This window comes from Asparagus officinalis, chromosome 10 (assembly GCF_001876935.1).
Source record: "Asparagus officinalis chromosome 10, Aspof.V1, whole genome shotgun sequence".
Lineage (NCBI taxonomy): Eukaryota > Viridiplantae > Streptophyta > Magnoliopsida > Asparagales > Asparagaceae > Asparagus > Asparagus officinalis.
This window is the reverse complement of record NC_033803.1, coordinates 69,130,400-69,155,213: the sequence shown is the minus strand read 5'-3', so window position 1 is coordinate 69,155,213 and position 24,814 is coordinate 69,130,400. Positions and strand designations below refer to the sequence as shown.

The following is a 24,814-nucleotide window of genomic DNA, read 5'->3' as shown; positions in this document are numbered from 1 at the left end:
ATAACATTAAAAGAAATCTAGCTCTCGCCCGATGTCACAATCGATATAGACGATGAAGACACAACTCTAAACTTGCCCAAGAAAAGGATAAAGGTGGAGAATAATTTTTTTTGACTCAATAATAAAATGAAACAAAACGAATAAAAGCTTTGGTTTCAGAATATTTTATAAAATAGTTTTAAGTTTTCTGAGTAAAATTAAGAACCTTTAGAATAGATTTTCATAAACTTTTTAGTATTTGTATATGCTTATGTAGATGCTTTATCATATAAAAATATACTACAATTAGCATCAATCTTTAGTTTATAATTTTTTAAGTCTATCAATGATTAGAAACAAACTTCATATTCTCTTTAGTTTCGTTCTAACCCACTTTTCTTGGCTTATTGGCTTTAATTGTTCATCTTCCTTCAATAATGCTATTTTTTCAAGTGTTTTGAACTTTCGCAACACCATACTTTCTCAAGTCAAGCTTGGTTTCATGTCGATCTAAATAACATGAAAATTCAAATTGACTTTGGATTACATTTGTTTCATGTCAATTTTAATTATTAACATGAAAATTTAAATTCAATATAGCCCATTCAAATAAACATCAAAGAAAATAAATAATCACAATGCTAAAGTTTAGAGACATAAGTGAGCAAAAATTATCAAAGTAGAACCAAAGAATAAATTTTAGTAAGGAAATAAATTAAATATAATTAATCATGGTGTTTAACCATGTACACTGCACGTGCATGAAACCTATTATAATAATTACCCAAGATGTAAAATTACTCATATAATTCTTTATACACAACTTTATTTATTAATGTAAAGATTTATTAATTATTCAATTTAAGAATTTATATTATCACAAAAGTCACTTTATAGTTTTGCACTCAAAGGAAAAGAATCGAGGATAAAAAATAGTATGGCCACGTGCAAAGCATGCGCATTATATTAGTATGTAAAAGAATATTGAAAAATACTACTTCAATATAAAACTTGACGTCTTAGTCTTATTTGAGATAGTTTTAACATGTTTGGAACATTCTTTTGCTATCGATTTTCTATGAATTGTTATATGTTTAGTTTTTTAGTTAAATGATGTATCTTTAATGTTAGTAAGTGTCCTGTTAAGTCAAGGTTACTATTTGCATACTCTTGCATTTGACCTTACATGTGAGTGTTGACTGCAGAGGTATCATTCCTGTGTTCCTCCCTTGTCATGTGCTGATTGTGCAATTTGTTCTGCGTCCACCGTGGGGTTATTTCTTTCTTTTATTATTATTTATTTTTGTTTTTAGTGTTACTTGAGGCTAAAGTTGATGGCTATCTTCTATTGTTCACAATAATGAATTCTTGTATATTTACTCTATTAACATTTTGCAGTCGTATCAGAAGGCGTTAAAGGCAGATCCTTCATATAAACCTGCTGCAGAATGCCTTGCTGTTGTTTTGACCGATATTGGCACCAGTTTGAAACTTGCTGGGAACACAGAGGAAGGAATTCAGAAGTATTGTGAAGCTCTTAAAGTTGACAGTCACTATGCTGTATGTTGTCATCATATCATCATTTTATTTCATTTTCCCTATTCTGCACAGTTGTCCACATTTTCTTGTGATTTCACTCCATTTGTCCTTGTAGTGATATATGCTGACCTTTATATGCAGCCTGCTTATTACAATCTTGGGGTGGTCTACTCTGAGATGATGCAATTTGATATGGCACTTACTTGCTACGAGAAGGCCGCAATACAGAGGCCCATGTATGCAGAGGCATATTGCAATATGGGAGTCATATATAAAAACCGTGGGGAGCTAGAAACAGCTATTGCTTGCTACGAAAGGTATTTAATTATTAGCATGCACTTCTGAGTCTAAATATTCTTTTCTTTTTTCTTTTTAGTGCTTAATCCATGATCTTTACCCGCCTTTATGTTGTTTGTGCCTTACTTTTGTGCTTCAGGTGTTTGGCTATCTCCCCGAACTTTGAGATTGCCAAGAATAATATGGCGATAGCTCTGACAGATTTGGGTACTAAGGTTGGCTTTTCTTATTTTCATATTAAGTTGGATTATTTTTAATTTACTATATTATGGTTCTACTAGTGGGCTGATTTGTGTAATGTCTTTTAATGTTTTTAATTTTTTAATATCTCTATAGTTAATGCTTAAATTTAAAAAACACCCCCTAATGATATGACTTTCCCACATCTCTCAAATTATATAGGTCCTTTGAAATCAGTTATAATCATTTTCTATTTAAATTAATCCAAATTGTGACTAAAACTTAGCTATACCCAAGCTTTGGAGAGCAAATGAAAATCATCTGATCGAAAATCTCCAGTTAAATATATGGAAGCTCAGATCTGTTTGAGTTTCTTTTATAACGGGTTTAAGTTTATTCTTAGTAGATATGACTTTTTCTGCATTATTTTTCTTGGAGATGGAGGAGATAAAAGAATATTCACTTTGGAAAAACAGTTGTTGGCTATGGTTCGAGCAAAGCACAAATCTAGGCTTCACATCAGAAGGCAGGTCAGGTTTGGGATGTCGGCAGGTAAAAGCAGTAATCAGTGATTGCTATGGTCGAGGTTCATCTTCGAGATTGAGTAAAAAGGAAAATTACAGAATACGATTGGCGGATACGTTCATTTGGCTGATAAACTGAAGAGGCTTCTCATATTGTTGGGGGGTGGGGTCAAGGGCGATAAATGCCAAACCTGACTCCTACGGTCCTCGTGGAAGTTGTTTCTACTATCCTTGCTGAATCATTTAGAAAAATCTGTCATTTTCATTCTGCCAATGAACCTTTTTGCAGCCATTTTCTTCATTTACTTCCTTTATATTGTGTAAACAAAAAGCGGATTTAACATTTTAATTTTCTGATGCGGCAAGTTACCTTCTTCACCATTTTACTCTTATATACTGGCCCCATGTAACCACTTGGTCTGGTTTTGTGCAGGTTAAACTAGAGGGTGACCTCAATCAAGGTGTGGCATATTACAATAAAGCATTATATTACAACTGGCACTATGCCGATGCTATGTACAATCTTGGCGTTGCATATGGTGAAATGCTACAGTTTGAGATGGTCAGTCGAAATTTATATTGTATTTCTTGGGCAAAGTTAACCTTTTAATCCAGCATCTGCCTCTAATTATGAAATCTTTCAGCTATTGCTTCTGTTTTCTGTCAATTTTTTATGCTTATGACATATGTAGTGAAATGCATGTGAGAAATCCATAAGTCTTTTTCTATTTTTTCACGTAAAATTAAAGTCAAATAAATACAGAAGTGGCTTCAAGGGTTGACATAAATCTTGACCAATTATATGAGAATGTGCTTCTAATTATGAAATCTTTCACCTCTTGCTTCTGTTTTCTGTCATTTTTTTATTCTTGTGATATATGTATAGTGAAAAGCATGTGAGAAATCCATCTCTCTTTTTCTATATCATCACATAAAATTAAAGTTAAATAAATAAAGAAGTAGCTTCAAGGGTTGGCCTAAATCTTGACCAATCATATGAGAATGTTTCTAATCATGTGTACATACACACTCATAGATCCTGCCAAATATACTAAATGCTATATAAGTTTTTAAAATATAATTAATAGTAAAATAAATGAATAATGAAATCAGCATATAAACAAAGATATCTGTTCTTTATTTTCTCTTTCCTATTGTTTTCTTTCGAATGCTTATTCTTTTTCGTTTCGAACTTTATAACAAGAAAAAAACAATTTCATTTAATATATATATGTAATAATATTATTTCTTGAACAATTTGGATATTATCAATGTAATATGGGTACGAGTATGAGACACAACAAATTTGTTAAAGGTGGGGTCCATGGACACGACTATATAAATATTTATATACACACATTATATATTGAAATTGAAATTGATAGTTTATATGAGATCAATATTTTTTTCCTTCATGTGTTATGAGAATTAAACATTTTTATGTTCTTTTTTTATGTGGATTATAAATAGTAAAAGCTCTTATTTTTTAACTAGACACCCAAACGACCATTAAAATCATAGTTTGGAACCCAAGGAGTTTCAAGAAGTGGATGTGAAATGTAACATTTACGTCAAGGAAATATTTGACAAGCATTCTAAATTAAAACATGTATTGTTTAATTGAGTGCATGCCCGAATAAATGTATGCATATATGGAAGGAGCATCCAAGGAGGTTGGGCACGTGCATGAATACGCCTTGCGTACGGTTATGGCTTCAAGCTTCAAGTTCAAGATAGATATACCCAGGTGTCATAGGATATTATCCTTCCCTGATCTCATAAACTAATACCTTTAGGCTTTATATCTTAATAATTATTTAAGTTGCATATATGATATATATGACTACGGTACGAATATGGAACATGACAAATTTGTAAAAGGTACGTTATGGGGCACAGAAAATCATAGTTTTGAAACTAGATACACAAGCAACCTTGAACTTGATACACAAACAACCTTTGATATCGTAGTTCTGAACTGAATATGGCTTGAAACAAACCCAACCCTTGTCGAATAAATTTCAGAATGTAGATGTGAAGTGTACAATATACATCCAAAGGTCTGAAGAATGTTTGAATATAAAACATATGTTGTATAATTAAGTAGTCATCTGAACAAATGTATGCATGTATTCAAGAAGTGCATAAGTGTCCCGTATAGTTACGGGTACAACTACATTGTAGAAATGGCCATGCAACAAAGGTAATAACTAAGTATAGTATTCCTATGAATAAATACGTTTCTTGTCACATATATCTTAATGTATACTCGTACATAGTAACATTCTCCTTTATGTTACAATGATTTTCTGTACATGCTGTTCTTTATAGGTTAGGTTGGGCTGGGCTGAGCTGGGCTGTTGGGCTGGGTACTTAATTTATAATATTGTCTATTAGGGGACTAACCCAAGAGATTGTTGCTATATGCTAAACGGATGCATGTAGTTAGGCCTTAGATAAAAGGGGAAAAGAAAGATTATGATTAAAAGTTTGTAGATAGATTAAAGTTTTATTGGACAAGGTTGAATTAAGAAGTTAGGTGGAACTATATTTCTCTATTATTATGCCCTTAACTGAACTGAATGGAAGATTGGATGCATGTAGAACCAGCAGAAAATTTTGGATAAAGGTTTTGTTTTTGTTTTTGTCTTGGTAGTCTTCTTTTCTGCTATAGAGGATCTAGCTCTTATCTAGATTCATCCATGTCCAAATTTAAAAGAAAGTGTAGATAGCAGAAGAAAATCAAAGGGAATATAACTCATTCTAGTTGCTTTAATAGTTACTACACATGGATTTCAGTTTAGTTTATTGAATTTGGGCAGTGATTTTTTGACATTATAATTGAAATGTTGTTATCTTCTGAATCAAGGCGATTGTTTTTTATGAGCTTGCATTGCACTTCAATCCTCATTGTGCTGAGGCGTGCAACAATTTAGGAGTTATATTCAAGGACAGGGATAATCTTGACAAAGCTGTGGAGTGTTATCAGGTGCGCTCAGTTTTGTGATATTGTTGAAGTTTGATACTTCTTTATATGTTTATATGTTTTATTTTTGAATGATGCTTGTCATTGTTGATTGTATGCTTATTTCATGGTTCCGTGCATCGTAGATGGCCCTGTCAATTAAACCAAATTTCTCACAGTCACTAAACAATCTCGGTGTTGTTTATACCGTTCAGGTCTGTTTACATTTAGTCCTCTGCATTTATTATATCTCATGTCCTCCGCACTTCTTAACTTGGATTACATATTTCTAGGGAAAAATAGATGCTGCAGCAAGCCTGCTTGAGAAAGCAATTGCTGCAAATTCTACATATGCAGAGGCATATAATAACTTAGGTAATTGGTTGATTCCATTTCCTCTCCTCAGCATTTTCATTTTTTCTTATCTTGTAGCTCTTAGTCTTAATCATCATGACGTGTCAGCATTTTCTCAACATTAGTCATGTTTCTTTGCTTAAACACACATCTCTTACGCACAACAAAATAATATTTTATCTGAATGCTTTGGGTTGGTTTAAATTGTTTAGTTTCTTTTTCCTCTATTTAACTCCTTTTATGACCACTTGCTCAGTTAAGTTAGTAAAGATACTAATTCTTTTGTAGCTTCAATAATGCACACACTTGTGCTCACAGACCAGTACACACACATTCAACCTCATCCCAGTAACATTGTCAGTTAGTCACAATCATTTCACATCTTATCAGGACACTAAGAATACCTGCCATACACGTAGAATGCATGTCAATGATTTCACTTATTGTTATTTCATTTCTAATCTCTAGCAGCTCATCCATTTCTAGCTGGCTTTCTGATATTCCCACTAGGTCATCTATAACCTTCTTTTCAGTTCTTTAGTGAGTACGTTAAACATTTGTTACACATGCAGATACACAGGAACACATGCATGCTTGTATTAAGCTGAAATATCACGGGGATCTAAGAGTTCTGTGGCGCTTTTGGTTTAATACCTCATTTTATTACACAATGTTGTATATCCTGTGTAGAACCTAGGTTATATGAAATTCGATTGTGAAGAAGCAATGTAGTTTTTTGATTGTTGGTTTTTTTATCTATTATAGTAGATATAGAAGTTGAAATTGTATCGTTGTGATGTATTTATTTATCGGATTCCAATTTTATTTTTAATGAATGATAACCTGAAATTTCTAGCAATGTGTATTCATACTGGTAGCGCAAATGAGGAAAGAATTGTCGGTGTTTCACATAGTGCATAATGCAAATCTGTTTCTACTAGAATATTTTTATCTTAGTACCCATCGGGAGCTTATGTACTGCATTACCTTTGTGTTTTGAGAGTGATGATGATGCAAAATAGATTTTGTTTATTAATCTCCCTAAGTTCTCAATACTGTCCACAGCCTGCCCCTAGCTCGATATTATTTTGTAACCAATTCACATATTCTCTACTTGCACAAAGTTTCTTGCCAATGACGTATTATATTTCAGTCTCAACATCTTTTACTACATCAGGAGGAATTTAAGGGAGTTACTAACTGTTTATATAATTTAGTAATTACATCTTGCCAGTCCATATGTTCACATGTATCTGTATGTTCACATCTAAATTACACAGTTGCGGGTATGGATGCGGTACGTGTGCAGATACGGGTACAGGGCATAACAAATTTCAAAAGGTAGTGTACAGGAACACGGTTACACATACATCTATATATAATAAGAATTTAGATGAGATCAATGTTACATTAAACGCTGGGCGCTTCTAGGCGTCGGACTTGGCGGCCAGCGCTTAGTCGCCTAGGCGGGCGCCTAAGCAGTTTCTGGGCGTTTTTTTTCTTTCTTCATTTAAGTGGTGGTCGATGAGGTTTTGCTGAAGGTCGGAGGAGGTAGTGGAGATGTTCATATTTGGAGGTTAATGGAGTTTGGAGGACGTGTAGGCTACGTCACATAAAATCACAATCAAGGCCTACATGGTGCAATCTACGTAAGCAGACAATGCTCCCCTAAACGCTCGTAAAATCTAGGTGGGCAGCCTAAATACCGTCTAGGCACTAGGCGCTAGTTAGGCGACCTAGGTACCGCCTAGGTCTAGACGTATGCCTAAGCGGACTAGGCGGAGGTTTTTTAAAACAGTGGATGAGATCAGTATTGTTTTCTCATTTCCCGTGCTATGAAATAAAATTCCTATAACATTTATATGTTTCTTTTGTTATATAGGTCTATAATTTAGAAAATTTCTTGTTTCTTAACCTAGATATCCAAAAGACGCTTTATATTCATATTCTTGAACTGGGTAAGGGCTGAAACGAACCCTATCTATGTCCAACGAGTTTCAAGAATTGTATGTGAAGTGTAGGATATATACCCGAGAATTATACGACGAGCGTTTTAAATTAAAACATGTATTATATAATTGAGTACACTTTCGAGTAACTGTATGCAAATATCGAAGGAGTGTCCATTGAAGTTTTAGTGTTAGTTTTGGGTACGACATGTCAACACAGATACGGCTCCAGAAGCATGCAACATAGGTTCACATGTATCTGTATGTTCTCATGTCTCCTACCGATCAATCCATATCAGTGCATAACATCACATGTTTTCCAAGGTTTAACACTTTCACCCATTTCATTTTTGCTCGGATACTGGTTAAGGTAATATTTGGTTGGTATTATGTATGCAACTTGACAAAGAATTATGCATTTGGTTTAGTTTTGACATCCGAGTATTTGGTGCATTTTTGGATCATATACGATATAGGTTTTCACAATTTCACCAACAAATTTAACAATGTGAATTAACAACCTCCCAAAAGTTAAGTTACTGATTGATGACGACTACTCGACTTAGCGTCTTCATGCTCCTATCACCAAGCTACATAACATAAGGCAATTGAATGGGAAATATATCCTTGATAGTATTGATCCCACCAGAAGGAAATCAAATCTTTACTTTTAGTATGCTACTGAATGTGCTGTCCCTATCTAGAGCTGTATATAACATGCCTTTCTGTCAGCAATACTGAGTAATACTTTGCTATAGATTTTATACTTCCCTTTTTTGATGTGTAGGGGTCCTTTACAGAGATGCAGGCAATATTGCTCTAGCTATAGAGGCATATGAAAGATGCCTTCAGATTGATCCTGATTCACGTAATGCGGGTCAGGTACTGGTCTCATTCTCTGCTGGCTTGGAGTTCATCTGATTTCTGAATATTTGACTTTTTGATTTATTCTAGAATATTATTTTTTCAATCAAATATAATGCATGTTTTGATGGCTATTTGTTCTGTACTTTGAAGTTATATTCAATTATTTCCATACCAGCCTGTTTGCATGAATCCACGCTTGTCAGTTCACTAACTTTTCCTATTCAATGAATCTGTTGCGGTAACTATTTCACTGAATTATTGTTTGCACATCCCCAGGGATCCCTTAAATGTTTGTTTTTCTTTTTTTTTTCCCGCAAATTTACTTTTGATTTTACATCATTGCATACACACACACACACACACACACACACGTATATATACAAATATATATATACACACACAAGCGTGCTATATATGTATATACACATGTATATACATATACATATATATACATGTACACACACATACATATACACAATCTCACACGCACATATTGGTTCTTTTTTTTGCAAGTTGGAGACTCTTCTTCGCCTATCGATCTTGTCCTGAGTTTCTTTTCTTTTCTCTCCCTTATTATGTTTGTTAGAGCTTAGTCTTGTTTGGTCTGTCTAAAATGCATGACATGTATATTTATCTTGGTTCATGGTTTTTGCACGTCTGACTATCTAAGAATGATGTTTAGGGGAGTCTCAAGCATACCCATTATTCTCATATACACTCACATACACATACTTGGTACGTGAATTGGAGGAATCTCAGCCATAGATGTAAGTGAGATTAGTTGGATGGAAAGTACATTCTCTTTGATACTTTTCTCTTTGTAGTTTACAACCTTAGATGTGGGTCTGAAATGCATCCACCTCACTACCAAGTACCAAATTTGTGCTTGTTACCAAGCATACCTCTTTCTCTCTCTCTCTCTCTCTCTCACTCACACACACGTATAATGATACACACACACACACATATATATATATATACATAGGTATATATACACACAAACATGTATATACATACACATATATATACGTATATATACATATACATACATATATATGCATACACACAATGTTACATTAAACGCTGGGCGCTTCTAGGCGTCGGACTTGGCGTCCAGCGCTTAGTCGCCTAGGCGGGCGCCTAAGCGGTTTTTGGGCGTTTTTTTTCTTTCTTCATTAAGTGGTGGTCGATGAGGTTTTGCTGAAGGTCGGAGGAGGTAGTGAAGGTGTTCATATTTGGAGGTTAATGGAGTTTGGAGGACGTGTAGGCTACGACACCTAAAAACACAATCAAGGCCTACAGGGTGCAATCCACGTAAGCAGACAATGCTCCCCTAAACGCTCGTAAAATCTAGGGGGGCAACCTAAAGACCGCCTAGGCGCTAGGCGCTAGTTAGGCGGCCTAGGTACCGCCTAGGCCTAGGCGTACGCCTAAGCGGACTAGGCGAAGGTTTTTTAAAACAGTGCATACACACACACATATATATACACAATCTCACATGCACATATTGGTTCTTGATTTTTTTTGGAAGTTGGAGAATCTTCTTCGCCTATCGATCTTGTACTGAGTTTCTTTTCTTTTCTCTCCCTTATTGTGTTTGTTAGAGCTTAGTCTTGTTTGGTCTCTCTAAAATGCATGATAGGTATATTTATCTCGGTTCATGGTTTTTGCACATCTGACTATCTAAGAATGATGTTTATCAGTTATTTTTTGCATATAGTTTGTTCTTGTTCATCAAATGAGTCCTCAATATAAACCTCTATTGCAACATTCAATTTGATCAAACTTTTCTTAAATTTCTCATCACTGATACTTATTTCAAGCAACCTTTTCTTTTCTCAACGCCAATATTCATTTCATTAGAGATTGCTCAGGCCATTTGTTTATTATCTTTGACTATCCTCAACAAGCTTTTAGATATTGGATATCAGAAAAATATTGAAGGGCCAATGTATGGGATTATAGATATCGGGGAAATATTGGGGATATGTAGTAAATATCGGATTGCCATATCCGATGATCTGTATATATAATATGATGTCTGAATATGTAATCTAAACATACCTACTAAAATCTAAGCTTACAAAATATGAATAATATATGTTGGGGGTCCACTAACCAGTTATAGAAAATTACGTAGGGAGAGCCTACTAGAATTTGGTCAAACTTGATGTACTGCAATTTTTGCTAAAATACATTAAATATTTTTTTTGCAAAACTATATTGTTTTCAATAAACCATATAGAAAAAGCATATAGGTTAGTATACCAGCTATATCAGGGATATATCGCCAAAAAATTCCCAGAAGCCGGTTAAGAATATTGAGACCATATGTCGGCCGATATATCGGATATATAGGGGGATATTAAAACAATTATCCTCAATGAATGTGGCTAAAATGAGAATGCTAAGGCGCGGTGTTGATGTGCTAAGTAACATAAGTTGGAAGGTAACTGTAGAGCTCTCAGCTAACTGTATTTGCAAATATTTAAGGTCTTCGCCAATTAAATGAGTTCATATGGGTGAGGGGTGAATATATGCCATAAATAACTGAGTAGACTTCAAATGACAATAATGTGCCAGCTGACTACTTTAGCAATGAGTGTCACTAATTAGCAACAAGTTCATGTGGGGGCTACCTAGGAATATGCCATAAAAGCCTGAGCAGAGTTAAATATAGATACAACTTGATATGGTTTTAAATATCGATACAACTTGATATGGTTTTAAATATAGATACAACTTGATATGGTTTTAAATATAGATACAACTTGATATGGTTTTAAATATAGATACAACTTGATATGGTTTTAAATATAGATACAACTTGATATGGTTTTAAATATAGATACAACTTGATATGGTTTTAAATATAGATACAACTTGATATGGTTTTAAATATAGATACAACTTGATATGCCATAAAAGCCTGAGCAGAGTTAAATATAGATACAACTTGATAGCAACAAGTTCAGTAGGTACTATATGTAGATACAACTTGATATGGTTTTAAATATCGATATCAGGGAAATATCAGATGGCCAAAATCCGTATTGGATTGCAGATATCAGAGAAATATCGAGGATATGTAGAAAATATGGGTGTGTCATAATGGATGATGTACATATATATTATGATGACCTAAAACATAATGTCAGCATACTTAATGAAATTTAAGCATAAAAGATGTAAGAATATATCCTTAGGGTCAATAACCAATTGTAGAAACTTTCTCAGAGAAAAGAGCCTACTAGAATTTGCTAAATCATTGGGCTGGAACTTTTGCCAAGAAAAATTAAAGAAATTTTGCGACACTATATTGTTTTGCAACAAGCCATATAAAAGGACATATCGGTCAATATATCGGCTGATATATCGGCCATGTCGGGGATATATAGCCAAAAATTACCAAAAGGTTGTAAAGGATATTAAGAGCATGTCTTTTTGCGTAAGCCTATAAAAGGATATATCGGCCAATATATTGGTTATAATGAGGATACTTAAAATAACGGGACTCGATAATATGGGATGAATCCTGGAGCAATTTTCCTTCTTCTTGGTCAATGCTTGACACCCTTATATATAGTTGTGCACAGTAAATATTAGCATTTCAGTTTTCAACAAATATTTTGTTTAATACTAATTCCGCTATCATGTTTTAGCTATATGATTGTTCTTAAGGCATAGGCCCGTGTATGTTCGTAACTGGCTCTTTATCCCTCCACCTCATGTTGTAGCCCTTTGTCCCGCATGATAGCATATGTAGTGTTTGCGTCAAAAGTTGGTTTTGTCATGGAATTCATTATATCTTCGGTCGATTACAACAAATTCAAAAGAAATAGCCTTTTTATAAGACTTCTTTTACACAACAAAAGGAAAATTACAACTTTTTAGAAACAAACGCAGGATCGTTGTTTGGATCGCTGCTTGCGTGGGATCTTTGCCTGTGCCGGGAGCGCTTTGACTCGTGGACCACCGAATCACAGATTCTGATTGAACCGTGAGGGGTTTAATGATTCTTCCTTCGTTTATCGAAGTAAGAATTTGAAGCGAATATCTTATCGATGTAAGATGTTCACTCTTCTAAAGATCAAGTCAGAGCTTAGATCTCTAGGAATCTCCAGAAACTTCTTGAGGATGTTTGTGCAGAAGGAAGACTCTTTCTTGCTCTAATTCACCAAAACTCAAGGCTCTCTGCTCTAATCTGCTCTGGAAATGCTCAGCCCCTGTCAATGATGGCCATAGGGGGGTATTTATAGCCTCCTTAGACGATAACTGAAGAAATAGCCGATCAACAACTGCCTCTTTAGGCGCGGCAGTTGATGCTGTCGCGGCTAAAGGGCGCGACAGTCGACACTGTCGCGGCCAAAGGGCGCGGCAGTCGACACTGCCGCGGCTAAAGGGGCAGTTACACCCACGTTCATACGTGTTTGAAACAGTTCTCCCACGACCTTTAACCACCTTTTTCGTGGTTTAACTGCTTTTCCACGTCAGCACACGTTCTATTTCTGATACGCCGCCACGTGGACTTTAAATAATCATCAGATAACTGCATTATAACTGCTGTAGCACGCCCTTTAATGGCCGCGGCACTTTAGGTTGTCGCGCCTTAGCCGCGGCACGATATGCTGCCGCGCCTTAGCCGCGGCACCACATGCTGCCGCGCCATGGCCGCGGCGCCATGAGCTGCCGCGCCGGAGCCGCGACACCAAGCGTTGTTTGTTGGTGTGTACATATTTTTCCATGTTGTCTTGAGTGGAGTTTGGACGTCTGTAAGTATTTTTTGATGCCTACAGATACCCCCTCCAAAGTATCTCAGACTCATCATTTTATAGAGAGGGGTCTGAGACACTTTGGATATGATAACTCTCCCTGCAATTCCTCTAGTGCTTTGTTGAGGAAATTGCGTAGAATGGTCTGTGAATGACTTCAATCCTTGATTTTTTTTTTTTTTTATCTTTTAGCTTATTCAGTGCTTTGTAGAATAGCTAAGATTCCTCCGGTGCTGCGTCTATCGCTTGGCCGTCGTCGAAGTCTTGAATCAGAACTGTTGTTTCAATTTGTGGACCTCTCGTTCATGGAACGAATCGAGAGGGGATTTTGGCTTTGGTCCTAACTGTTTAAAGGTTTGACCAAGATGGGAATTTGAGACGATCCTAACTGTTTAAAGGTTTGATCGTTCAATTTGTGGACCTCTCGTTCATGGAACGAATCGAGAGGGGATTTTGGCTTTGGTCCTAACTGTTTAAAGGTTTGACCAAGATGGGAATTTGAGACGATCCTAACTGTTTAAAGGTTTGATCGTTCAATTTGTGGACCTCTCGTTCATGGAACGAATCGAGAGGGGATTTTGGCTTTGGTCCTAACTGTTTAAAGGTTTGACCAAGATGGGAATTTGAGACGATCCTAACTGTTTAAAGGTTTGATCGTTCAATTTGTGGACCTCTCGTTCATGGAACGAATCGAGAGGGGATTTTGGCTTTGGTCCTAACTGTTTAAAGGTTTGACCAAGATGGGAATTTGAGACGATCCTAACTGTTTAAAGGTTTGATCGTTCAATTTGTGGACCTCTCGTTCATGGAACGAATCGAGAGGGGATTTTGGCTTTGGTCCTAACTGTTTAAAGGTTTGACCAAGATGGGAATTTGAGACGATCCTAACTGTTTAAAGGTTTGATCGTTCAATTTGTGGACCTCTCGTTCATGGAACGAATCGAGAGGGGATTTTGGCTTTGGTCCTAACTGTTTAAAGGTTTGACCAAGATGGGAATTTGAGACGATCCTAACTGTTTAAAGGTTTGATCGTTCAATTTGTGGACCTCTCGTTCATGGAACGAATCGAGAGGGGATTTTGGCTTTGGTCCTAACTGTTTAAAGGTTTGACCAAGATGGGAATTTGAGACGATCCTAACTGTTTAAAGGTTTGATCGTTCAATTTGTGGACCTCTCGTTCATGGAACGAATCGAGAGGGGATTTTGGCTTTGGTCCTAACTGTTTAAAGGTTTGACCAAGATGGGAATTTGAGACGATCCTAACTGTTTAAAGGTTTGATCGTTCAATTTGTGGACCTCTCGTTCATGGAAGGAATCGAGAGGGGATTTTAGCTTTGGTCCTAACTGTTTAAATGTTTGACCAAATAGGGACTTGAGACGATCCTAACTGTTTAAAGGTTTGATCGTTCAATTTGTGGACCTCTCGTTCATGGAACGAATCGAGAGGGTATTTTGGTTTTGGTCCTAACTGTTTAAAGGTTTGACCAAGATGAGAATTTTGTGAGGGAAGATTGATCTAAAGAGGTGATCGAATCTCATCTCAAAAGAGTATTCAGAAGTCATAGTAGGAGTTTAGTGTTTATCACTTTGTTCATAATGATCGGGGTTATCCCTAAGAATATTACATTTAACATTCTTCCGGGAACTTCCCGTTACATGAATTATCCACCCCAGCTTTCTTTGCAAAACTGGGTGTAACGAGGAGTACGTTATCCTCAGTCGCATGTTCGGGTTATCCTTAAGAATATAAGATTCTCCAGGAACTTCCCGTTATATAAATCATCCACCCCCAGTTTCCTTTGCGAAATCGGGTTTAACATTGTACTCAGTTGGATAATCGAGAAGCAGTTTATACTCATATGCTCTTTAGAGTGTGGGAAAACAGTTTATACCCGTGCACCCACTGGAGTTGGATGGTCGTCTTTACTCGACTTCTTTTGTCGTTATGACGCCGGAGTCAATTAGGGCTTGGATCTTGTTTTTGAGTCCAAAGCAAATCTCGGTGGGATGAAGAAGAGCTTCCAGGACATCGATGGAGAGGTTATTGTGGCATGTTTGCAGGATGAACTCCTCTGTAATAGGATCTCTGCAATTCATTGCTTTGCCACGGAAGCGCTTGACAAAATCGTCAGCTGACTCTCCGTCTTTTTGCTTTTCATCCAAAAGGGTTCCGATTGACACTTCGGTGTCATCATCGAAGAAGTTGCTGAGGAACAAATTTTTTATGTCATCCCAGCAATTGATGCTCCCTGGCTTGAGCCGTCGGTACCAATCGAAGGCGGGCCCACGAAGGGTGCCAACGAATGACCGGACCATTAAAGCCTCGTTTCCAGAGATCATGCCCAAATGAGACTTGAAATAAATCAAGTGCTGAATCGGCGAACTCTTCCCCTCAAACGGTGTGAAGTTAATCAGATTGAACTTTGTCGGATACGGTATTGAATCCCATTCTCTTGGATAGGGACATGGAATACCCGTCCTCTTCACTTCTTGAGCCGTCATCAAAGCGTTGACTTTGTTTTCAAGCTCTTTCATTTTCCCGTCATCGTCTATGTCTTCATTCGAATGACGTTGAGGAGAATGAGTTAGACCACCCCCTGTAAGAGGTGTCATTGAACCACTCTCAATATCGTTATTGGGAGAATGTGTTAAACTACCCCCAGCGTTATTGCTATTGGGAGGTGTATCAGTCATAATAACTTCATCCACTTTTGGATCACTGTCATCCACAACTTTCTGAGTGTGGCAGCTGGATTCAGTTCTTTGACTGGACTCAGGGAGTTGAGGCTGCTGAGCTAGCAATTCTCTCATTTGTTGGATAGCTAACTCCATTTCTGTCTTCACTTCAGCTCTAATTTCTTCACGTTGTTTGGCTAGAGCTTCTTGAAGTATTTGAGCAAATTGATCAGAGGTGATCGTGAGTACTTCTCTGGTTTGTCCCGTGCTAGACATTGTATCATCAGAAGCGATTGCAGAATAAGTGTCCGAGAATTCATCCTCCGAGGACATTCCTTCTTGCATTCTCTTGTAATTTCTGCGTCTGATGGCTCCTAATTGGAGTCGAGACATCCTTTGAGCAATTCTTAGATTGACTCTTCCTCTCGGGAAAAAATCAGGATTTGAGTCACTTGAATGCCGCTTAGACTTTCTTTTATCAGCCACGTTGATGGTGACTTCAGGGAATTCATCATCTTGGACAGCCGATCTTATAAGTCGTGCACAGGAACAATGAGAGTGAATAGTTCTTTTTCGAAATTTATTCACACCCTTGATAATACGATTCATCGGTATGATTGCCAAAAAATCGTATCGTCTGTTGGCATGACCTCCCAGGTATGACGATATCATTTGGTGAATGCGTCTTCTTCTGGGGGCGTAAAGCCTTGTTGGCGTTCTCAGGACAACTTTTTATCGCCTTCGAATGATCCAAGGTTATGTCAGGAGTCACACGTTTAAAACCACCCCTTTGCGGATGTGGTGTCTTAACGGGCTCCTGGGATTCGTTCACTGGACCTAAGCGTTCTTTAACTGGAACTTTGTCTTGATCGTCAGATGAGGGATTGAGGCGATCCGACATCGTGATCTTGGATATTGACAGGTCGGGACTGAACCGTGGTTTCCCTGGTGATGGAACATTTATGATTGTAGTAGACGGATCAGGAATGGACGTTGATGGGGCTGAAGGAAAACTCTTTGGAGCTTTTCTTTGACCGCGGCAGGGAAGATCGTCGCGGTCGCAAGACGTGCCGCGGCAGTGGAAACTGCCGCGGTTGAAGGATTTGCCGCGACAGTGAAGACTGCCGCGGTCACAGGTTGGATTATGCAGACCCGATTTTAGTACGAGTTTGGATTTGTAGATCCATACTCTGTGATTCTTTGGTGCTTCCTTAAACACTGTTTCCTTCTTCCCTTCTTGTCTTTGTTGTAAAAGAGCACGGGCATGAACAGCGTTTGCACGACGTTTTTGTATACGTTCTTTGAGGGTTGAGCGAGCCCTTTTGACGAGTGTCCATTCCTCCGTCGTGAATTGTGCAGAAACGTGAGTAGTTTGTCGTTGCGTTGAACAAACCACTTGTTGTTTCCTCGACTCTAAGTCTGATAACGAACCCCGTCGGTTTGTTCCAAGGCGTTAGCTATTTGACGAGCGCGGCGCTGACGTTGTCTCTGACGAGCCCTCTTCGTCAGTGCCGGTGGGCTTTGATTCGATGACTCTTTAACTAGATAAGAGTCATTATGAGCAAAGGTGTTGCGAGAGTCTTCATTCTGTGCCTTCTTTGGCATGGAGGTCTTCTTCAATGGTGAGATCCTCTTATACTTGCGAGATAATTAAGATCTTGAAGAGGATGAGAGATATTCCTCAAACTTGATTTGGTCGAATTCGTATTCGACCATGGATTCAACTGGAATCTTGATCGGTTGCGACACGACGGTCTCGGCAGCGAGACCGTTGTCTCCCACTGTGGTCGCCAGTTTGTTTACGTCAAAAGTTGGTTTTGTCATGGAATTCATTATATCTTCGGTCGATTACAACAAATTCAAAAGAAATAGCCTTTTTATAAGACTTCTTTTACACAACAAAAGAAAAATTACAACTTTTTAGAAACAAACGCAGGATCGTTGTTTGGATCGCTGCTTGCGTGAGACTTTGCCTGTGCCGGGAGCGCTTTGACTCGTGGACCACCAAATCACAGATTCTGATTGAACCGTGAGGGGTTTAATGATTCTTCCTTCGTTTATCGAAGTAAGAATTTGAAGCGAATATCTTATCGATGTAAGATGTTCACTCTTCTAAAGATCAAGTCAGAGCTTAGATCTCTAGGAATCGCCAAAAGCTTCTTGAAGATGTTTGTGAAGAAGGAAGACTCTCTCTTTTGCTCTAATTCACCAAAACTCCAGGCCCTCTGCTCTAATTTGCTCTGGAAATGCTCAGCCCCTGTCATTCGTGGTTTAACTGTCTGTCCACGTCAACACACGTTCTATCTCTGATACGTCGCCACGTGGACTTCAAATAATCATCAGATAACTGCATTATAACCGCCACAACACTCCTTTAACATAGCCGCGGCACTCTAGGTTGCAGCGGTTAAGCCGCGACACCATAGGCTGCCGCGCATTTAGCCGCAGCACTATGTGCTGTCGCGCCTTAGCCGCGACACCTTGGTCTGCCGCGCCGCCATGCATTGCTCGATGACGTGTATATTGTTCTTCTATGTCGTCTTGAGTGGTGTTTGAATGTCTGTAAGCATTTTTTGACGCCTACATGTAGTTATTCATTTCTATCGATAATTATAACCTTATTGGAGGAATTCACAATTCATGCACTCTGTTTTTGCAGTATTAGAGGTTATTATGTATATGCTTGTTTTTTGCTAGTTAGTTATTACAAATCTAACTCATTTTTTGTATTATTACATTGACGAATTGGTGAACCATTCGCTAATATTCTAATTCAATCGTTTTTCGGTGAATGGTTTCTGTAAATCTTCTTATGGATAAGTTATTCACAAAATATCAACTATTCATGGATCTTATGAAGCGTCACTATTTATGTTGGAAGCTTGGTTTTTTGCTAGTATGTAGTGAAACACAGCACATGTTCTTTCTACCTACTTTTTCTTTTACTAGTTACTGCAAAAATCTAGCTCATTTTTTGTATTATTACATTGACATATTGGTGAATCATTCACTAATATTCTCATTCAACTGTTTTTCGGGGCATGGTTTCTGTAAATCTTCTTATGAATAAACTATTCACAAAATATCAGCTATTCGTGGATCTTATGAAGCATTACTCTTTATGTATATTGGAAGCTAAGGAAAAAAAATAGTACTATCTATCAGTGTCAATAAAGCATTCAGAATTTATTTGTATAGCGTGACCTATTTTTTCCATAACATTCTATTCATTAGTTGAGGTTGCTGTTGGTTGTAATTCTACTGAAATTTTCCTGCCGTAACATGTATTGAGTTTTACATCATTACAATATATCGTCTTCCAGTCTAGATGTTCTGGTAGATTCTTGGATGTTTAGACATTCAATATCTAAGTCATGAATCATGTACTGAATGCTAAGTAGAAATTACCTATGCTGTTTGATTCTTCTGGTGCTTTCTATGAAATTTTCTCAAGCAATTAACTTCTTGCAGAACCGGCTGCTTGCAATGAACTATATAAATGAGGGCTCTGATGATAAGCTTTTTGAGGCTCACAGGTATTTCTAACTCTTTACAAAGTATATATGCTTTCACAGGATTCCCATTCTGTTCGGTACCTGTTTATGGATATTTCTATAATATGAGATTATCAGTGTATTTAGAAGTCAATTTTCGATAATAGTTGGTTTTTATTCCAAACCTGGTAAGATTCAATCTAGGAGTTAGCTTTTATGTTTGAACTTTTTAAGCTTCATTTTAGATGAATCAACTCTGTTTGATTTTGACTATAGAAGAGGTGATACTTTTCGATCTCATTGAGCGCTTCTATTGTTTTGCTGCCCATCTATTGTGACAGGTTTATGCCACACGATTGCTTTGTCAAGTTAATGAATGTTATTGAATGCCTTGGGAATTAGAAATATTTGTCGAACTGTTCTTCAAATTCGTTGGTCCAAAAGAAATCTGATGAGAGCCTGATAAAATTTATATTGTAGTTAATGCATTATGATTCATTGTTGCTCTGCCGTGTCATATTTAAAAGGATGGAAAACCTGTTTTATAGATGCTTTGCAAATGAGAACTTTTTTTTGCCATTGCAAATTTCCTTGGTTCATTAAGATCGGAGTGTCAATGTTATGGATATCCTCTCTGTTTTTTTGTCTCTTTTTGTGTAGCTGTATTGTGAATTTTTTTATGTTCCACGAAGTTCCTGTATTGAAAGATGCATATATGGTACTTTTGATCAAATTATCTTTGTTGGAAACAAATGTAGAACCATGTCTTTTTAGATGGAATATCTGATTTCTTGCTAAAATTTTCTTATTGAAGTACCATCCGAATGAAATCTGCATGCAATAGACACGAGTGTTATATAGCAGCCTGTTAATAATTTATTTTGATAATTCTGCAACTTCATTATTACTTGTTTAGTTGTTTACAAGTTCAGTGCTGTCATTTTGACTTCAACACGGAGTGAACATATAAAACTACTTCATTTTTATAGCATGCCTGTTAATCATGAAAATGATTATGAGTTTTGTATACCACACCTGTTAATCATTTTTATTGGTAATTCTGCAACTTCAGTATTTAGTTGTTTACAAGTTCAGTTCTGTACTTTTAATTTCAACAGGGAATGAGCACATAAAACTACTTCAGTTAGTGGTACAAATTCATAGTAGTTTGACTGACTGATGTTTAATTGTTCCTCAGGGAATGGGGAATGCGATTTATGAAGCTATACCCTCAATATACCAGTTGGGATAATCCTAAAGATATGGAACGCCCATTAGTAATTGGATATGTGTCACCTGATTATATTACTCACTCTGTATCATATTTCATTGAAGCACCTCTCTTTTTCCATGATTACACAAATTACAAGGTGATTGTGTACTCTGGTGTTGTAAAGGTATGGTTATTTCTCTCATGCACAAGTGTCACCACTTAGTTAACTTGAAGTCTTTTTTCAAGTATCTTGAAGTCTTTTTTCAAGTAATTTACAACACGTCTTTAAGTCAAGTTTATGGGGGCTGTATGATATGTAAACCAATCAATTTTTCTACTTCTACTTTTTTTTTTCTTTCAATCATTTTCAGTAAATTATAAAGTCTCTGTCCTTTACGCTTAAACATAGTTAGTGTCCTTGTGTTTTACTGTGATATTGTAGGCAGATGCCAAAACCCATAAATTCAAGGACAGGGTGCTGAAAAAAGGAGGGCTATGGAGGGATATATATGGGATTGATGAGAAGAAGGTTGCTAGCATGGTTAGGGAGGATAAAGTTGACATACTGGTGGAGCTTACTGGTCACACTGCAAATAACAAGCTAGGGATGATGGCCTGCAGGCCTGCTCCCATCCAGGTACTGCCCTTATTTAAATTCACATCTGTATCACCTTCTCTGCGTTTTTGTTCCTCTTGATATTTTTAAAATTTATAAATTTAGCATCCTTGTCATTTATCATGTTTCCTGGAATTGCTTGAGTCGCTTTGTTTTTTACATACATCCATGTAAAACATGCTCCTTAATGACCTTCACCTCCACAGTTCTTATTTACACTCATACCCCTTGAAACCTCCAGTCTTGTGGCCTAAACACTGTCTGCGAGTAAACTCAACTAGAAAGTGGCAGTAAACTGCCAAATTTTGCTGAGATACAACAGGATATAGGTTGTTCTTCTATTAAAGAGCATCCTTTTATTTTCATGGATATTTCTACTGTGAAGCTATATTAATGTCAGTCATATATTGGAGATGACACTTTTTGTTGCGTACTTGCCATTCCTTTTGTACCTTTTATCATTTTTATCTTCATGTCTATCATGTTGCTTCCATGTCTGCATGCCAACTTGTGCTTCTTAGCTTATTTCCTCATGTTAAAATGAACTAAGACTGAAGATCCGCATGTAATTATTTCCAATAACTACTTTTAACAATGATAATTTTCTTTATGAATTTTGCCTCTCATAGTTACTTTTTCTCCCACTATGCTTTCTTAGGCAACATGGATTGGTTACCCAAATACAACCGGTCTGCCAACAATTGATTATAGAATCACAGATGCACTGGCTGATCCCCTTGACACAAAGCAGAAGTGAGTTGAACTTTTGAGATTTGATTTTAAATTGTATAGATAGAGATATTCTGACTAATTGTGGCTGCAGGCATGTTGAGGAGTTGGTTCGTTTGCCTAAATGTTTTCTCTGTTATACGCCTTCGCCGGATGCTGGTCCTGTTTGTCCCACACCAGCTCTTTCTAATGGTTTTATTACTTTTGGGAGCTTCAATAATTTGGCAAAGGTAGTGTTATTATTGAATGTCTCTTTTAAAAATGTTTAGCTAAACTGAATTACAGCTTTGCGTTGTTCATCTTTTTTTTTCTGGCAGATAACGCCAAAAGTATTAAAAGTTTGGGCAAGGATATTATGTGCTGTTCCTAACTCCCGGCTTGTTGTCAAGTGTAAGCCTTTCTGTTCTGATAGTGTAAGACAGAGATTTCTTTCAATTTTGGAGCAATTAGGACTGGAGCCGCTACGTGTTGATCTTCTGCCTCTAATTCTTCTCAACCATGACCATATGCAAGCATATTCACTAATGGATATCAGGTAGATAGCTGAATCTTTTTTTTTTGTCCCCATCAACTGTCTCGTGTTCTTCATGCTTTAACTATTTGTCATTCTTTTAGTATTTGTGTTGTACCTTTTAACATCTATGGAACTTTTACTATATATCGATGTCTTTTCCGATATATTTATTATTTTGGTCTTCTTCAGTATAATAAAGAGTTCTGTTGGTCTGGCATTTTATGGGTTTTATAGGATCCAAACTAGTAAATTGGTTAGTTTTTAAAGTTTTGTCTATTTGATACTGACTTTTTTTCCATATCAAGATGGTCATTGTTTATCAATGCCTCTTTCGATAGATGTATTATTTTGGTCATCTTCAGGATATCAGACAGTTCCTTCTTTTGGTCTGGCGTTGTGGGTTTTAGAGGATTTAGTCTAGTAAGTTGGTTATGTTTTTTAGTTGTCTATTTCATACTGATGCTTGTTTACCACATGAAGTGGTCATCTGAAATCTACTCGTGGAACATTTTACCTTTATTTTGGAAAGCTGATGTGATTTTTTAACCTCCTACACCATATGATATAGTGGAAGCAGCGTAGGGCCTGATAAAAGTGAGATCCAAGGTTCTGTAATAAGGAGCAAAATGTCCTTTCTTTCTGTATATTTCTTCAGCGCCATCATTTGTCATGCAAACCTATCGTATCTTTAAGATATATATGCAGGCTCTTGATCTTCCCTCTCTATATTGTGAAACTTTTCTTTGTGACATACCATGAGTTGCTTCAAGTTTTTAACTATATTTAGTTATTTACCCATATTTTTAATATTCATGATCTTTTTATGTTATCATGAAAATATTTATATCACATGTTGTACATCTTGAATCATAATTTTCTTCCCTACAACACTGCAAGCGATGATGCACAGAGATTATTATGGTTATAATTATTATAAAGTGAATAGAGACATGATCATGTTAGTAAAATGTTCTCCATTGCTGTTTAGTTCTCTTTTACACTTTGGGTAAATTTTTCATCATGATATTATAAAACTCAGTACAGGTTCCATGGTATTACTGGGACAGTGCATTGTGATTGTTAGGCACTGTTCTCAGTTTTCTTTTTCTACATGATTTCTCCTACATGTTATTTCATTCTGTAGTTGCTTCTTTTTCCTCCTGAAAATGATCGTTCCTTTGTAGCTTGGATACATTTCCGTATGCGGGAACTACTACTACATGTGAATCACTGTATATGGGAGTTCCATGTGTCACTATGGCCGGATCGGTGCATGCACATAATGTTGGTGTTAGCCTTCTCAAGAATGTTGGTAAGTCACCTCAGTGAGGAATCTCAGTTTTGCTCATATTTTAGTGGCTGTCACGTTTTTTCAGTTTGGTAAAATTTCCAAATATCATGAAGATTTTTGCAACAACACCAAGACTGTTATTTCAATGGTCTGTTCACCATTCATCACCCTTTGGTTATTTATAATCTTATTCTGCTTTTGGAACTTTATTCTTCAGTTTCCTTGTCACCTAATATTCAACAGCATCTAGCCATTGGTTGTGATTTTCCGATATCTACTGAATGCGTGCCACATGGGCGCATGGAATTTACATGTACCACCTTTATAATCAGAGAGAGAATTTATTTTCCAAGAAATGGATCAATTTGACTTCGTTTCTTATTTAGTCTCTTACAGGAGCATTTTTTGTTTCCACAAAGGAGAGTAATCTTTGCATTTCGTTTTTGGCAAATCATTTTTGATATTTAACTATCTAAAAGGATAACCATAGTTTATTGAGTTTTAACACTTTCATTAAAAGTTACTTATTTCACCTTACCTTTTATATATTTCATGTTTTATATTGTGATTTCAAGTTATCTTCCAGCTACACCCTTCTGTCGACTTTTCTGATGACAAATGGGTTATTAAGTTTTAAATTAATCATTGAGGCAATCATTGTTTCTACACACTCTTTTTCTGTTTTATGTGAGTTTATTATTGTTTTTATTTGGGGTTTGTTTTTTTTTTTTTTTTGTTTTTTTGTTTTTTTTTTTTTTTTTTTGGGGGGTTTTTTGAAAACTAAACAAGAAACTCTCACGTGAGAGAAGAATAAATTCTTTTTATTATTCTGAAATAAACAAAATAAACAATGTA

General features: G+C 36.5%; 1 protein-coding gene across 1 annotated transcript in view; it reads left to right on the top strand.

Moving 5' to 3' along the window:
- LOC109824918 (probable UDP-N-acetylglucosamine--peptide N-acetylglucosaminyltransferase SPINDLY) overlaps nucleotides 1–24,814 on the top strand; it is a 34,154-nt gene that overhangs the window by 7,571 nt on the left and 1,769 nt on the right. The window contains exons 4-18 of the mRNA XM_020391548.1: nucleotides 1,378–1,539; nucleotides 1,660–1,835; nucleotides 1,955–2,030; nucleotides 2,953–3,081; nucleotides 5,389–5,508; nucleotides 5,631–5,699; nucleotides 5,778–5,859; nucleotides 8,575–8,669; nucleotides 19,574–19,638; nucleotides 20,795–20,993; nucleotides 21,252–21,446; nucleotides 22,084–22,178; nucleotides 22,249–22,384; nucleotides 22,472–22,689; nucleotides 23,853–23,980. Coding sequence (XP_020247137.1) covers nucleotides 1,378–1,539; nucleotides 1,660–1,835; nucleotides 1,955–2,030; nucleotides 2,953–3,081; nucleotides 5,389–5,508; nucleotides 5,631–5,699; nucleotides 5,778–5,859; nucleotides 8,575–8,669; nucleotides 19,574–19,638; nucleotides 20,795–20,993; nucleotides 21,252–21,446; nucleotides 22,084–22,178; nucleotides 22,249–22,384; nucleotides 22,472–22,689; nucleotides 23,853–23,980 — 1,945 coding nt within the window. The remainder of the gene's footprint in view (nucleotides 1–1,377; nucleotides 1,540–1,659; nucleotides 1,836–1,954; nucleotides 2,031–2,952; nucleotides 3,082–5,388; nucleotides 5,509–5,630; nucleotides 5,700–5,777; nucleotides 5,860–8,574; nucleotides 8,670–19,573; nucleotides 19,639–20,794; nucleotides 20,994–21,251; nucleotides 21,447–22,083; nucleotides 22,179–22,248; nucleotides 22,385–22,471; nucleotides 22,690–23,852; nucleotides 23,981–24,814) is intronic.